Source organism: Myotis nattereri, assembly GCF_964212035.1.
Source record: "Myotis nattereri genome assembly, chromosome: 9".
Lineage (NCBI taxonomy): Eukaryota > Metazoa > Chordata > Mammalia > Chiroptera > Vespertilionidae > Myotis > Myotis nattereri.
Genome location: NC_138084.1, coordinates 43,077,761 through 43,092,824, shown reverse-complemented (window position 1 = coordinate 43,092,824; position 15,064 = coordinate 43,077,761). Strand labels below are relative to the sequence as shown.

Below are 15,064 nucleotides of genomic sequence, written 5' to 3'. Positions count from 1 at the left end.
GTTGTTAGGGCAGGTAATACAGAAGAAGTAGGACTTAAGATGAGTATTAACAGATTAGTAATAGTTGATTAGTCAGGGGAAAAGGGATAGCACAGATTTATGCCATGCAGCCTCAAAAGGCAGAACTTGAACCAAAACAAGAAGACAGGAAGGAGGCAGATCTGAGCTTGGTATTGGGAAATACCTTCTAACAGTCAGATCTTCCCAATGACAAAATAAGCTCCTCTGGGACATAGCGCACGCAGCTTTACGGTTCTGGGAAAACATCTCCTGGGACTCTGTACTCAGAATTCTTCATTGGTTGAGGGTTCATTTAAACCAGTGTTTTCATACACCCCCTCAGGATCTAGGGACTTTGAGGACGTGTTCCAGTGGTGGGGGCGGAGGGTGTGGTGGAGAGTAGCATAGGCAAACATAGAAACTATGAGCATGTTTCTGGCACAAGCCCATGGAAGTGACCTGAACCAGAAACAGCTTGCCATCTGCGTGGCCTAGAGAAGCCCTAGTAACCACAACTCGCCTTTTTCCTGGCAGACGATCTACGGCCTCCGTAGTGAAGAGGGCAGAGCGTACAATAAATAGCCATTTTCCTCTGAATTCAGGGGCAGGGCTCAACCGCTACCCGAGTGGGCTGGCCAAGTACTATTGGCAGGTCCTTTCCTAGTTTGAGAAACGTTGGCTTGTGTAGAAGAGCTTTTCTTGTTTGTTTCTTCAAACTCGGTGAGGCCAGTTTCTGAGCTTTGATAGAACAAGTCTCAGAAGTTTTCTGAAGGGTGTGTTTTCTCTTGTATTTTCCATTCCCAGACTCCATCCGTGGTGTCGCCGTCTGCTATCCTAGCTCCACCACACCTCCCAGTAGAGTGGTAGTAGGTATCAGTCACACAGACTACATTTAGCCGGAATGATCTTTTATTTCCATGAATATGCTAAACTACCCTGTGTTTGTTAGCTTAAAGGTAAAAATATGAAGTGAGATTCCCACAACAAAAGGTCTCATCTCTCCCAATACCAGTTTTTAAGTCTGCATTCTCAAAAATAATTTTCTTACCCAGATATGGAACATGCAAAAAACCATGAGGCCAGGTTCATTATCTCAGTTTTGAATGTCTGTGAAATGTAGTTAATCTTGCTATCTTGACTTGATCTCACTTGATTTCCACTTATCAGATACAGAGAATAACTCAGCTAAAATTAGATGGCAACTCTGAGGGCAGTGCTGGAATAGTACTCAGAGGATTGTCCTAACGAAATTTTTTGATATATCCGCCTTCTTCTTTTTTCTGCCTATATAACATTTGTATTAGATTTTCCCTTTTCATTCAGTAGTTACTTACTTTATTTATTATAAATACCTGCACCAAAGGGAGAAAGCTGGTTAAAATTCCATTATATCCTTCATGGTTGTTTTTTTTTGTCTAAGTTTTACATATGTCTTCTTTTTCCCCAATTTGACCCCCTCACCCCCAGCCATTCCCACCCCAGGCAAGCCCCCACCACCCCAGTGTCTGTGTCCATTGGTTATGCTAATATGCATGCATACAAGCCCTTTAGTTGCTCTCTAACTCTGCCTCCCCTACCATTTGTCTCTAGAACAATCTATTCTTATTCATCAGATTATGTTGATCATTATATCCCACATATGAGTGAGATCATGTGATATTTATCTTTCTCCGACTGGCTTATTTCGCTTAGCATAATGCTGTCCAGGTCCATCCATGTTGTTGCAAATGGCAAAAGTTCCTTCTTTTTTATAGCTGCATAGTATTTCATTGTGCTTATGTACCACAGTTTTTTAATCCGTTCATCTGCCGATGGGCACTTAGGCTGTTTCCAAATCTTAGCTATGGTGAATTGTGCCACTGTGAACATCCTTTCTGATTGGTGTTTCTCATTTGACCCAGTAACCCCACTTCTAGGACTACATTCATGTTTGTTTTTAACTCCTACTAGCATGCGTGTTATCCTCCCTTGTTGGCTCATCTGCTTCATCCAGTGTTTTCTACATTGGGTTTCCATTCAGTGTTGCTAATTAGAATAAAAACCTCTGTGTGGTGCTCAGTAATAAAGAAACTTTTTCCATTCATAAGAAATTGAAAATATAAATGGTTTGTGCTTTTCAAAAGAATAGGAGTTATGTAGTGAATAATTAATTACTGGATGATCAATTGGGGAGCAAATTCACTAATTGATTAGTTTGACAAATACTTAATGAGTTCCTGCTCTGTGCCAGATACTGATGAGTATTTTATTTTTTTAAATTTTTTTTAGACACATCTTTATTGATTTCAGAAAGGCAGGGAGAGGGGAAAGAGAGATAGAAACATCAATGATGAGAGGGAATCATTGATCGGCTGCCTCCTGCACTTCCCACACTGGGGGTCAAGCCCGCAACCCGGGCACGTGCCCTTGACCAGAATCAAACCCAAGACCCTTCAGTCCGCAGGCCAATGCTCTATCCACTGAGCCAAACCAGCCAGGGCCTGATGAGTATTTTAGACACACAGTGATGAACAAACCGTTGTCATTGTTACGATCTCTCTGACGGTCACAAGAATATTGGTACTAGAAATACTACTGTTGGTGGCCCCTGATTAATTCAAGAATTGAAATGAGGCAATAGCTGGTTAAATTACACTTTAATAACAGTTTTCCTAACCTGGTATTGAGGTATTTGAATTTTTGAAATTCCTTTGTCACACAGACATACACACATTCTTCATCTGACATATCATACCTATTTTAAAAGTAGCTTGCCAAGAAGCCAAGAGTTTTAAAAGCCATCTTTTTGGAAGCTGTACATAGCTTAAGTTGTTCCAGAACACAATTATTTTTATATTTAAATTGTGCCTTTTATTTCGCTTGAGGGCAGTTCTCTCTCCTTATGACAGTGAAATGTTTAACACAAAGAGGAGAAAGTTGATGTAAGAAGTTAAAGATATCCAGAAATGGTTAGTAACTCACATTTAGTGTAAGGTCTGCAGGAGGAACTACAGACTATATGATTCTTTCTCCAAGATGTTAACTATAGTCTGTGATCTGAATTGTAGGTACATTTCAAAGCCAAAGTACTTGGTATCAAATGAATTAACAAAACAAAAATATCAATTATTGTCTATATAAACACATTTTCAAAGACAACCATTTTTTCTTAAATTATTTCATAAGGTTCTGTTGCACACTATAAATTCAATTCGAAATTACTGAGTCATTGAGGCTTGCGCAGGTCCCAACCTGACCGTGGTTTGGGGTTGCTGTCTGCCTCACAAAGCAAAGCAGAGAGTTTGTCTCCAGAGAAGACAGTCATCTTCTTCTCTGAGAAAGCCTCCTACATAGCTGGCTTTGGCATCTTCCACGAATTGGAGAGCAGGGATTGAGGCCTCGTGAGTCTGGGTTTTCAGCTAAAGTAGAGACAAGACAGTGGTTATGACCAGTAAGTCCAGAGTAGGGTGTAGTTACCTCTAGAACAGCGTTTCTCAACCTGTGGGTCGCGACCCCTTTGACGGTCGAACGACCCTTTCACAGGGGTCGCCTAAGACCATCCTGCATATCAGATATTTACATTACGATTCACAACAGTAGCAACATTACAGTTATGAAGTAGCAACGAAAATAATTTTATGGTTGGGTCACAACGTGAGGAACTGTATTTAAAGGGCCAGAAGGTTGAGAACCACTGCTCTAGAGCATGCTACTGTTTGCCCAGCCAGGACTTCATGACAGTCATAGAAGTGTATTCTTTAATAATGAAATCATAATAATATAGTTCTCCCTCCAAAGAAAATTATGTCATCCTTATACCTCCGTAACTCAAAATGGTAAGACCCTTGCCATAATGCTCTAAGAGAAATCTAAAAAGTTTTGTTGTATAAAATGTGAGGCTTCATTACGGCAAGGTTAATGAAATACTAAGGTGAGCCTGCTGTTAAAATTTCCACTGACATTATATCCAAAGTCCCATTACCTCAGGGCCTGTCATTGTAGGATTTCATTGTACTATTATAATATGGTATGTTAGCAGACTCTAAGCTAATCACTTTCTTCAGTTTTTATTGTAAAATTTTTCAAACATAGAAAAAGATCAAGCCCTAGCCGGTTTGGCTCAGTGGATAGAGTGTCGGCCTGCAGACTAAAGGGTCACAGGTTCGATTCCGGTCAAGGGCACATGCCTGAGTTGTGAGCTTCATCCCCAGTAGGGGGCGTGCAGGAGGCAGCCGATCAATGATTCTCTCTTATCATTGATGTTTCTCTCTCTCCCTTCCTCTCTGAAATCAATAAAAATATTTTTAAATAAATAAATAAAAACTGGAGAGGAGCCGGGCAGGTGTGGTTCAGTGGTTGAGCAACGACCTATGAACCAGAAAGTTATAGTTCAGTTCCCAGTCAGAGCACATGCCTGGTTTTGCAGACTCGCTCCCCATGAGAGGGTGTGTAGGCGGCATCCAATCGGATTCTCTCTCATCACTGATGTTTCTATTCCTCTCTCTGAAATCAATTTAATAAAAAACTGGAGAGAAATTGATCCTTAACAGAATGGGACTATACTTGGACATTTACACTATACAGTTCTTTTTGAAGGCTGCACACTAGAATTCTAGCAGAGAGTCTTATTGATTTGAGGATGAATGTCAGGGAGGTCTCAAATTTGCATGTAAGTAACTGCCCAAATCCTGCTTAGCCCAACGCATGTAGAGCAGAAACTCCCAGGTGCTTGGCAAGAAGCAAGAGCTGGCCCTAGCCAGTTTGGCTCAATGGATAGAGCGTTGGCCTGTGGACTGAAGGGTCCCAGGTTCAATTCCTGTCAAGGGCACATGACCAGGTTGCGGGCTGATCCCCAGTATGGGGTGGCAGGAGGCAGCTGATCAATGATTCTCTCTCATCATTGATGTTTTTTTCTCTCTCTCTCCCTCTCTCTTTCTCTCTGAAATCAATAAACATATATTTAAAACAAACATCTTAAAAAAAAAAAAAAGAGGAAAATGTTAAAAAAAAAAAAAGAAGCAAGAGCTGGAAAACAAAAAACTGAGCAGAAATTTCAGCTGTTATTCTAATTATTAGAAAATTGGAGTGATTATATTAATATCAGACAAAATGGATTACAGAACAAGAAATATTAAGAGTGATAATTCATAATGATTAAAAATAATATCAGTTCATTAAGAAAACATAATCCTAGATGTGTATGTAACTGATAATAGAGCTATAAAATATATGAAGCGAATATGGACAGAACTGAAAGAATAGACAATTCTACAACATCCCCTTCAGTAATTGATAGAACAAGAAGCTAGAAAATTCGTAAAGATATAGAAGACTTGAACAATACTGTCAATCAAATGTACCTAATTGCTATTTATAGAACACTCCACCACACTTCTAAAGTATATATGGAATATTCAACAAAATCAAATACTACACCATAAACCACTGTCGGTAAGTTTAAAAGAATTGTAATCAGGCAAAATATGTTCTCTAACCCATCAGAATTAAATTAAAAATCAGTAACAAAAAAGATACCTGGAAAATCCCCAGATATTTGGAAATTAAACTATTCAAGCACCATAATCTGTTGCTATCTTTAAAAAAAAACACACAACTTTATGACCAAAACAACAATGATTTATTATCTCTCACCATTCTGGCTGTTGATTGTGTATTTATTTTTTATTTATTTATTTTTGTTTTTGCAGGTTTTGATTGAGATTCCTCATTGAGCTGCATTCAGCTAGAGCAGTGATGACGAACCTATGACACGCGAACTCATTTTTCTGGTTGATTTTTCTTTGTTAAATGGCATTTAAGTATATAAAAGAAATATCAAAAATATAAATCTTTGTTTTACTATGGTTGCAAATATCAAAAAGTTTCTATATGTGACACGGCACCAGAGTTAAGTTAGGGTTTTTCAAAATGCTGACATGCCGAGCTCAAAAGGTTCGCCATCACTGAGCTAGAGGGTCTGCTAGAGAACGAGGTGTTTGTTTTCCAAATGGTCTTTCATCCTCAGGCTAAAACTGGGCTTCCTCACATGATGGAAGCACATTCCAAGAAAATGAAGTCCTCAGAGCACTCATCAAACCTCTGTTTGCATCATATTTGCATTTGTTCCATTAGCCAAAGCTTATTAGATGGACAAGCCCAGAATTGATGTGGAGGGAACTATATGGACACTAGGAGGCATGATTCATTGAGGATAACAATTTACCACAATTAATATGACCTTGATTAAATCATTTTTCTCATCTATAAACTAGAGGTTATAATATTCATCCTCAGAATTGTTGTGTGGATTAAATGAAATGAGATATACAGACTTTATAACTATCAAAGTTTCATAAACTCAACTATGGCTTAATACTTAGATATGCTTATATTACATTTTACATTAAAATCAGACAGTGTTCATACACCATGATATTGTATCTTAAAGGATCTGGCTTTATAAAACATCATTTAAAAAAGCTTTGTCTCTTTACAAGTTCTAAAAATGAGTTGGTCACGTTGTATTTAGAGTGCCATCAAGTTACAGACAGCTATACTCTGCAAAATTGTAATCCATTGGCAAATCATCAAAATTCATTTGAAAACACTGGAAAATTCTGCTTTTAAGCGGTTGTTAAAATATAAACAGTTGAAACTCTAAAGGAAAGATAGTAATGTTTATTCTGGAACTGTAGTCAGTTATTTGGTAAAGTACTGGCAAAAATAAATCTTATGAAAACTAGATTTCTTGTTATTGAGAAAATAGAATAAACTGATCTCTTTCTTATTTTCTTTTTCTTTTTTTTTAGCAGCTAAATGGCTTACATTTATGATTTCAAAGAAAGGGTTTACTCTTTATTTAAAATATGTTTTTATTGATTTTTTAGGGAGAGAGAGAGAGAGACATTGATCGACTGCCTCCCACAAGCACCCCACCTAGGATGGAGCTCACAACCTGGCCATCTGCTCTGACCAGGAATCAAATCAACAACCTACCTGGCCACCTTTTGGTGCACAGGACAATGCTCAACCTACTAAGCCGCACCAGGCAGGGTACTCTGTTGTTCTGTTTTGTTTTGTTTTAAACATTTCAGTGCCTATATTAGTTTAAAATACATACTGGAATGGTGCTGAAACAACAGAATATACACATGCAAAAAGAATGAAGTTGGACCCCTACCTTACACCATATTCCAAAATTAACCCCAAATTGTCAAATACCTAAGTGTAACAGCTAAAACTAGAAAACTCTTATAAGAAACCATAGGGATAAATCTTTGTGACCTTGGATTAGTGTATTAGATATGGAACCAAAAGCCAAAGCAATATAACTTGGACCTAGTCAAAACTGAAAACTTTTTTGCTTCAAAAGACACTCTTAAGAAAGTAAAAAACAAACCCACAGGATGGGGGAAAAAATATTTGGAAAGTATGTATCTGATAAGAGACTTTTATTTAGAACACATAAAAACTCTTACAATTAAAAGACAGAGACAAAATAAAAAGACAACCCTGCCTGGCCAGTGTGGGCTCAGTGGTTGAGCATCGACCTATGAACCAGGAGGTCATGGTTCAATTCCTGGTCAGGGCACATGCCCAGCTTTTGGGCTCGATTCCCAGTAGGGGGTGTGCAGGAGGCAGCCAATCAATGGTTCTCTCTCATCATTGATGTTTCTCTCCCTCTCCCTTTCTGAAATCAATAAAAATATATTAAAAGCCATAAATAAATAGGCAACCTAATTTTAAAATGGGCAAACGATCTAATTAGACGGTTTTTTTTAAAGAAGATATAGGAATGATCTCAATTCTTTAAAATACATGTGCCTAAAAATCTTCGGAATACAAAAATAAATTCAGCAATGAGAACTCAATGACCTAAGTCAGAGCTCAGATCCTTTTGGATACCAACTCCCCCATCAAATTTCGTGCCAGAAGTGCTCAGTGAGCACACTTGCTTGTCCAAGAGTCCCACAGAAGGCCATCAAGTAAAGGTCCTTAAAATTACCTTAGTGGAGCCTTCAGCGGTTGGAGGAAGAGACTACTACTCTAATTTGTGGAGCAATGAAGCTAAATATACTACTTGCTAAAGCAAAAGAGAATGATACTTACAAAATACAATCTCCCTGAACAAAGTAGAACTGTCATACAGGGTTTTGAGAAGTGTGGATTTCAGAGATTGGCATATTTTCAAAACAGGGAGTGTTTTACAGATGGGCTCACTTTTAGCTGTGGTGGATAGAGAGATTGGCGGAGTGATGATGACTGGAGTGAGGCTCTGGTTGATGGGCTGCCTGTCACTGACTGCTCTCAGAGGCATGGCTATTGGAGCAAAGAATTTGCTATTTTAGAGACAGGTTTAAACTGGTTCAATGATTACTTGCTTACCTCTTGGAACAAGAGCCAAAACAGGCAGTCTTTCCCTTTAATTTAGAGAATAGGAATGTTTTATTCTCAATTTCTACTATTTTTGACAGTTGCATAATAATTTAAAATCTTTACTCACTAGGCAGTCAGGAGCCATGAAAAGTTTTTAGGCAGGGAGTGACATGATGAGATCATTTGCAGACTTGTAAAAAATAGATGAGAGAGGAGAAGAAAAAGTCCAAGAGGTGGGTAGAAGGCTGTTGAAGATGCTAGATTTTAGAATGTTCTGAGGCATAGCCTAATTAAGAAGAAAAGGATGCAGACTTTATAGCACATCAGTATCTTCCTATTCATAAGTTATATTTGATGTTTCTTGTTGATGCAAGTGTGTCCTTTGATGTTGTCAGCAGCCGGATTCCTGTTCGTGTGTTCCCTCCCTGCACACCGCCTCTCTACCTTTCCCTCTCTCCGTCCCTCCAGTTGAAAAATTAACAATTATGCCAAGGCAGAATTGCTGGGGAATGTCAATATTGTACTAGTTAATGTCAGAAATAACAAAAACTATCAATTTGAGAGAGAAAATGCCTTGACTTCTGACCATTTTCTTGGTTTTCTCAGGTAATTAAGTTAAAAGCTGAAGCCCGGCTGGACCTGCTAAAGCAGATCGGTGTTTCTGTGGACACGTGGCTGAAGAGTGCAATGAACCAAGTCATGGAAGAACTGGAAAATGAGCGGTGGGCCCGCCTGCCTGCAGTGACCAATAATGGCACTTTACACTCGGTATGGCTTCTCTTCTTGGAGATGATGGGCTAACTTTCACTAAAGGAGGATATTCTTTGACTATGTAGCCAAGCCTGATAATGGCCAAAATTTTAAAGAAAAAAAGTAATGGTTTAGCTAGTGGTTTGGCTTGTGTTTGTTTGTTGTTTTGTTTTTTTCTTTAACCTATCACTGATTGAGTTAAACTTTAGTGTAAGAAAGAAAGGGGCTGGAGGGGAATAGTGTTCTTAAAAAATGTTCAGTGAAGAATATATTCTCCCTAGTTGGTTTATCAGTGCCGATTTGCCACATTCATTATCCCATTTATGAAATATATATGCTTGTCTGGAAATAGCAAAGTAAAAATTTTGATCTAGGGTTTCTGAAGTTCTCGGAAGTCTTTTCTGTGTAATGAAAATAGACATCCAGAGAGTTGGAAACAATCTTAAAGAAGGGAGAGGAACACTCTTAATCTGTGCCTTAGTCTGTTCAGTTCATAAGGACTTTCACCCTCTGCTCACAGAGCCTTTCACGGGGGACAGTGTCTTACAAACAAGGCCAGAACTCAGGCTTAAACTTTCAAGTCCAGGGCTCTCTCCACTCCAGTGTCATCCAGTTAATGTTAAACCTTAGTTTTTCGTGTTGGAGATCTGAATCCCAGAAGAGTTCACTGATTCACCTGATATTATATAGGTAGGCATAATGATACCTGTCTGGCCAAACTAAAGTCATCCCTGTTGATACCTCCCCACCCATTATTCTCCCTTCGTTTATTTCCTTGTGGCATTTATTACAATCTACTAGAGGCCCGGTGCATGAAATTCGTGCACTCAGGAGGGGGCTCCCTCTCAGAGTCTGGGAGCCCTTGGGAGATACCCATCAGTCGGACATCCTTAGTGCTGTTGCGGAGGCAGGAGAGGCTCCCACCACCACCACTGCACTTGCCAGCTGTGAGCCCAGCTTCTGGCTAAGCAGCACTCTCCCTGTGGGAGCCCACTGACCACCAGGGTGCAGCTCCTGCATTGAATGTCTGCCCCCTGGTGGTCATTGCACGTCATGGCAACCAGTTATTCCGCTGTTGGGCTGAAACTGGCTCTCCAACATCCCCCAAGGGGTTCCAGATTGTGAGAGGGCATAGGCCAGGCCAACGGACCCCACCCAGTGCACGATCTGGGCCGGGGAGGGACGCAGGAGGTTGACCAGCCGGGTAGGGACCGCAGGAGGGCTCCAGGGCACGTCCGGCCAGTCTCGCTCAGTCCCAGTCAGCCGGACCCCAGCAGCAAGCTAACCTACCGGTTGGAGCATCCGCCCCCTGGTGGTCAGTGCCATCATAGCAACTGGTCGGCAATCAACTGTCTGCCCCCTGGTGGTCAGTGCACATCATAGCGAGTGGTTGAGCAGCCTTAGCATATCATTAGCATATTACACTTTGGTTGAACAGATGACTGGACACTTAGCATATTAGACTTTTATTATATAGGATTTTTATCTTCTTTATTTGTTTTCTTTTGTTTATTATCTGTCTCTCTCTAGAATGTAATCTCCATGACTGCCTGATTCATGCTGTACACAGCAAAGTGCCTGGCACATAGTAGCTACTCAATAAACATCTGTTGAAGGAAGAAATGAATGAATGGATGGTGGAAGAATGGATAGAGGGAATAGTGGTAAACTGAAAAATAAAATTCTAATCTTCCAACTTCCCACTATAACCGTAGTGCCCCTTCAGTCCTGTGCCCTTCGGATTTAAAAAGGCATCCTTGCTAGAGAAATTGGCCAAAGTTTAAGAACATTCCTAGAGTTTTTCTCAATTTTTGTACATACCATTCTGCTTGCACATTCAAAAAGGATTGTGTGTGCATGTGCATTTTAAGGAAAAATAATCTATTGAAGGTTTATTTTTATTTCACTGTTATTGGTAACCCAGCTGGGGAAGATAAGCACACACGGTCCACTTGACTTTGGGGTTAGAAGAGTTTGCGTCTCTTAAAAGTCCAACTCCCATCTGCTCAGGTTATTCTGTTGTACAGGAGCTGTGATGACAGCAAACTCCAGGCACAGGTTTGCTTTTGGCTTCAGCAGCAGCACTGTTGGCAACCAGTCAAGCCCCTGCTTTTCCTTGGACTAGCACCTTTTCTAACTGCATCAACTGGGCTGGCACTTACCGCCTAGCTGTGTGCTTGCTTCCTGAGCAAATCGGAAATGAACAAGACTTGGTCTCTTTCCTCAAAGAGCAGACAGGCTTTTATAGATCTAGTGTGTGACTGGGCTACCGTATGGCAAACTCAGAATTGCTTACTCCTGAGGGAAAGTGGAGGTGGAGGAGGGGAAAGAGATCAGTCAAAGAACTTGTATGCATTTATGCATAACCCATGGACACAGACAATTGGGTGGTGAAGGCCTAGGGAGGCTGCGGGGGTAGGCTAGAAGGAGTTAATGGGGGTGAAAAGGGGGACCTATGTAATGCTTTCAACAATAAAGATTTTTTTTTTAGTTGCTTATTCCTAACTCATCTGCACACCTTGGAAAAAGTCACTTCTCTCTGGGTTTCACAAAGAAAGTTAAGTTAAATGATTCTAAGATCTCCAACTCCAAAATTCCGTGATTTTGTAAAGAGTCGTCAGTACAGCTTAATACCAACTAGAAAAGAAAAGTAGGAGAGACTTTTGCCCAAGAAGGAAATGTCATTTGTGATAGTCCATGAAGAACTTTAAAATGAGATTAAAAAAAAAAAAAAAAGGCTTCTGAGTGTGAAGAAAGAAAATAAAGATGTGCCTAGTACAGTGTCTGGCAGTGAGCGGTACAGTCGGGCAGTGAGCAGTACAGTCGGGCAGTGAGGTGTACAGTCGGGCAGTGAGTGCACAGTCGGGCAGTGAGTGTACAGTCAGGCAGCGAGGTGTACAGTCGGGCAGAGTGTGTACAGTCGGGCAGTGAGGAGTACAGTCGGGCAGTGAATGTACAGTCGGGCAGTGAGTGTACAGTCGGGCAGTGAGGAGTATAGTGAGTGCACAGTCGGGCAGTGAGCAGTATAGTCGGGCACTGAGGTGTACAGTCGGGCAGTGAGGAGTACAGTCTGGCAGTGAGGAGTACAGTCTGGCAGTGAGGAGTACAGTCGGGCAGTGAGGGTACAGTCAGGCAGTGAGTAGTGCAGCCGGGCAGTGAGTGTACAATCGGGCAGTGAGGTGTACAGTCGGGCAGTGAGGAGTACAGTTGGGCAGTGAGGAGTACAGTCAGGCAGTGAGTGCACAGTCAGGCAGTGAGGTGTACAGTCGGGCAGTGAGGGTACAGTTGGACAGTGAGTGTACAGTCAGGCAGTGAGGAGTACAGTCGGGCAGTGAGTGTACAGTCAGGCAGTGAGGAGTACAGTCGGGCAGTGAGGAGTACAGTCGGGCAGTGAGTGCACAGTCGGGCAGTGAGGGTACAGCTGGGCAGTGAGTAGTGCAGCCGGGCAGTGAGTGTACAATCGGGCAGTGAGGTGTACAGTCGGGCAGTGAGGAGTACAGTTGGGCAGTGAGTGCACAGTCGGGCAGTGAGGGTACAGTTGGGCAGTGAGTGCACAGTCGGGCAGTGAGGGTACAGTTGGGCAGTGAGTAGTGCAGCTGGGCAGTGAGTGTACAGTCGGGCAGTGAGTGTTGATTAAATTGGATATTTTTGAGAACTGTCCAAAGACATCAACTCAACTAGAGACATACCATATCTCCTGTGTAAGAAGCATGTTGCAGTTCCTTTTCACTCTTCCTTTCCTCTAGTCCAGTGGTCGGCAAACTGCGACTCGCAAGCCACATGTGGCTCTTTGGCCCCTTGAGTGTGGCTCTTCCAAAAAATACCGACTTCTGCGCACGGGCCACAAAGTTTCAATCGCACTGTACATGCGCGTCCGCACGTGGTATTTTGTGGAAGAGCCACACTCAAGGGGCCAAAGAGCCGCATATGGCTCGCAAGCCGCAGTTTGCCGACCACTGCTCTAGTCAGTCTTATGGAGCTTATGTCTTCACGCTTTCAGCTGAAGGATATATTGTGTGGAAACTCTACTAACAATAAAAATAAGGGAAAGATGTAGGCACAAAATAGCTTAATGAAGCCTCAATATTTATTTAACCTGCTTTTAAGTGGCAGCACTGAAATTATTCACAGGGAGTTATCTCTTCACACTGACAGCTAGCTGGCTAGGAGCATAAATCACAAATGCACAGTCTGGGGACTAAATTATTTCTTCCATTATAGATGCCAACAGAAACATTAGTCATCAAGTTTAGAATTCCCTTCCATCTGGAAAACATGGTAAATACCGCTGTTAGACATCAGCAGTGTAAAGGGCCTTATAGATGCTAAAGTGGTTACGTGCCTATTTACCTTAAAAAATAAGGAAAGAACTGTACTTAATTGGGTATTAACTCTTTGCCTTCTGTGTTATCCTGTAGTACAGAATATAGGAAGAGGGGGGGAGGAGAGACAAAGATTCACAGAATATAGCACCATTTTTTAAAAGGAGAGCAGTCTACTGTTATATTCAATTGATGGTTAACCGGAGTCTACACACAGCTTCATATGACTGGATCGCTACCAGTGACCCAGTCAGCCTTCACTCATCCCTCCCTTCTCTTATTTTTCTGCCTTCTCTTACTCACAAACCCAGTTTACAGCCTAATTTTGAAATTATATTCATTTTAGAATAGAAAAAGTTCGATAACTAGACTATAATTAAAAATTACAATAGTGGGAAAAAACTACCTAAAGCTCATCTTTATAACACGTTAGACTGTTAGCAACTTGATGTAATTTCTCACTCTTTCTCGTATTCTTTTTTTAAAAACATATTTATCATAATAATGTTAATTTTGCATATTTTTCCATCTAACATTCCAGCCTGCTGAATGGTCTTCATAACCATCCTTTTTATGTCTATATAGTGTTCCATCAGGAAAGCGTGCTGTAATTCATTTAACTAACTGCTTCCTATAGGTTCAATATTTAGATTGCCTCCAGGTAGTCTAAATAACACTCTAAAAAAAACATTTGTATACATATTTCTTTTTTTCATGCTGGGTTTATTTTTCTGTAACATAGAGTCTTACAAGTAGAGTTATCGGGTCAGATGTCTATAGTCCTTTGTTTCGGTTTGAGCTTGGGGTTTTTTGTTGTTGTTGTTCTCTTTATTATTTTTTTCTTTAGATTCTCAAACTATAGCTAACACTGTTTATGTGACTTTCTTGTCTTCAGCCACTTCTCCCAGCTACTGTACAAAGGCATCCTGACATCTACTTGGTTGTGCAGCCTCTCTAAGAATACCAGCATTTTGCACAGTTGCATAGACGTAAATTCTGACTCCACTCATTCTGTAGACTATGCTGAATAATGTTTCTGAAAGGCAAAGAGATTAAATATTTTTAATCTTCAGTATGAGAGTTTGGTTCCCATCTGCCTCAATAATGCCTAATAGTCCTTGCAGTTCAATGGGCTTTATTTTTGAAATATGAAAATCTGTTGACTTGAGCTAATCCCAAAGAAAATAAATGATGGGCTTTTGTAATGTGATAAGTGTAGACTGTAGAAAATTGTAAAATACACCTGAAGAAATCTTCTGTCACTTTTGTTTACATTATTTCCAAATGGGCAGTGGTCTTTCTATTGGACTAAATTAAACTCCATACTTAAACAGCCCACGTTTCTTAGTGAAACTGACATTTCAAATTTCCAGTTGGGATCAGTTTTGTTTAATTCAGTAAGTATGCATTGAGCCTGCAATGCTTATGAAACCCTTTGCTAGCTGCTGGGAATTTGCAAGCTGAGTATGTCTGTCGAGATGGTATCCACAGATTGAGCCAACCAGTCTCGTGACAGTTAAGACCAAACGGTGGACATTGAAAAGATGTAGAGACTTTCACTTCTAAGAGAAGTGTCTGCAGCTGTATTGTGTCCTTTGATTTCCTGCCTAGCTGTGAGGGCCTGACACAGATCCTTA

At 40.7% G+C, this 15,064-nt stretch overlaps 1 protein-coding gene across 1 annotated transcript in view; it reads left to right on the top strand.

Moving 5' to 3' along the window:
• The window catches only part of FCHSD2 (FCH and double SH3 domains 2), a 179,077-nt gene that overhangs the window by 143,999 nt on the left and 20,014 nt on the right, over window positions 1–15,064 (top strand). Inside the window, exon 13 of the mRNA XM_081098695.1 lies at window positions 8,962–9,123. Coding sequence (XP_080954821.1) covers window positions 8,962–9,123 — 162 coding nt within the window. The remainder of the gene's footprint in view (window positions 1–8,961; window positions 9,124–15,064) is intronic.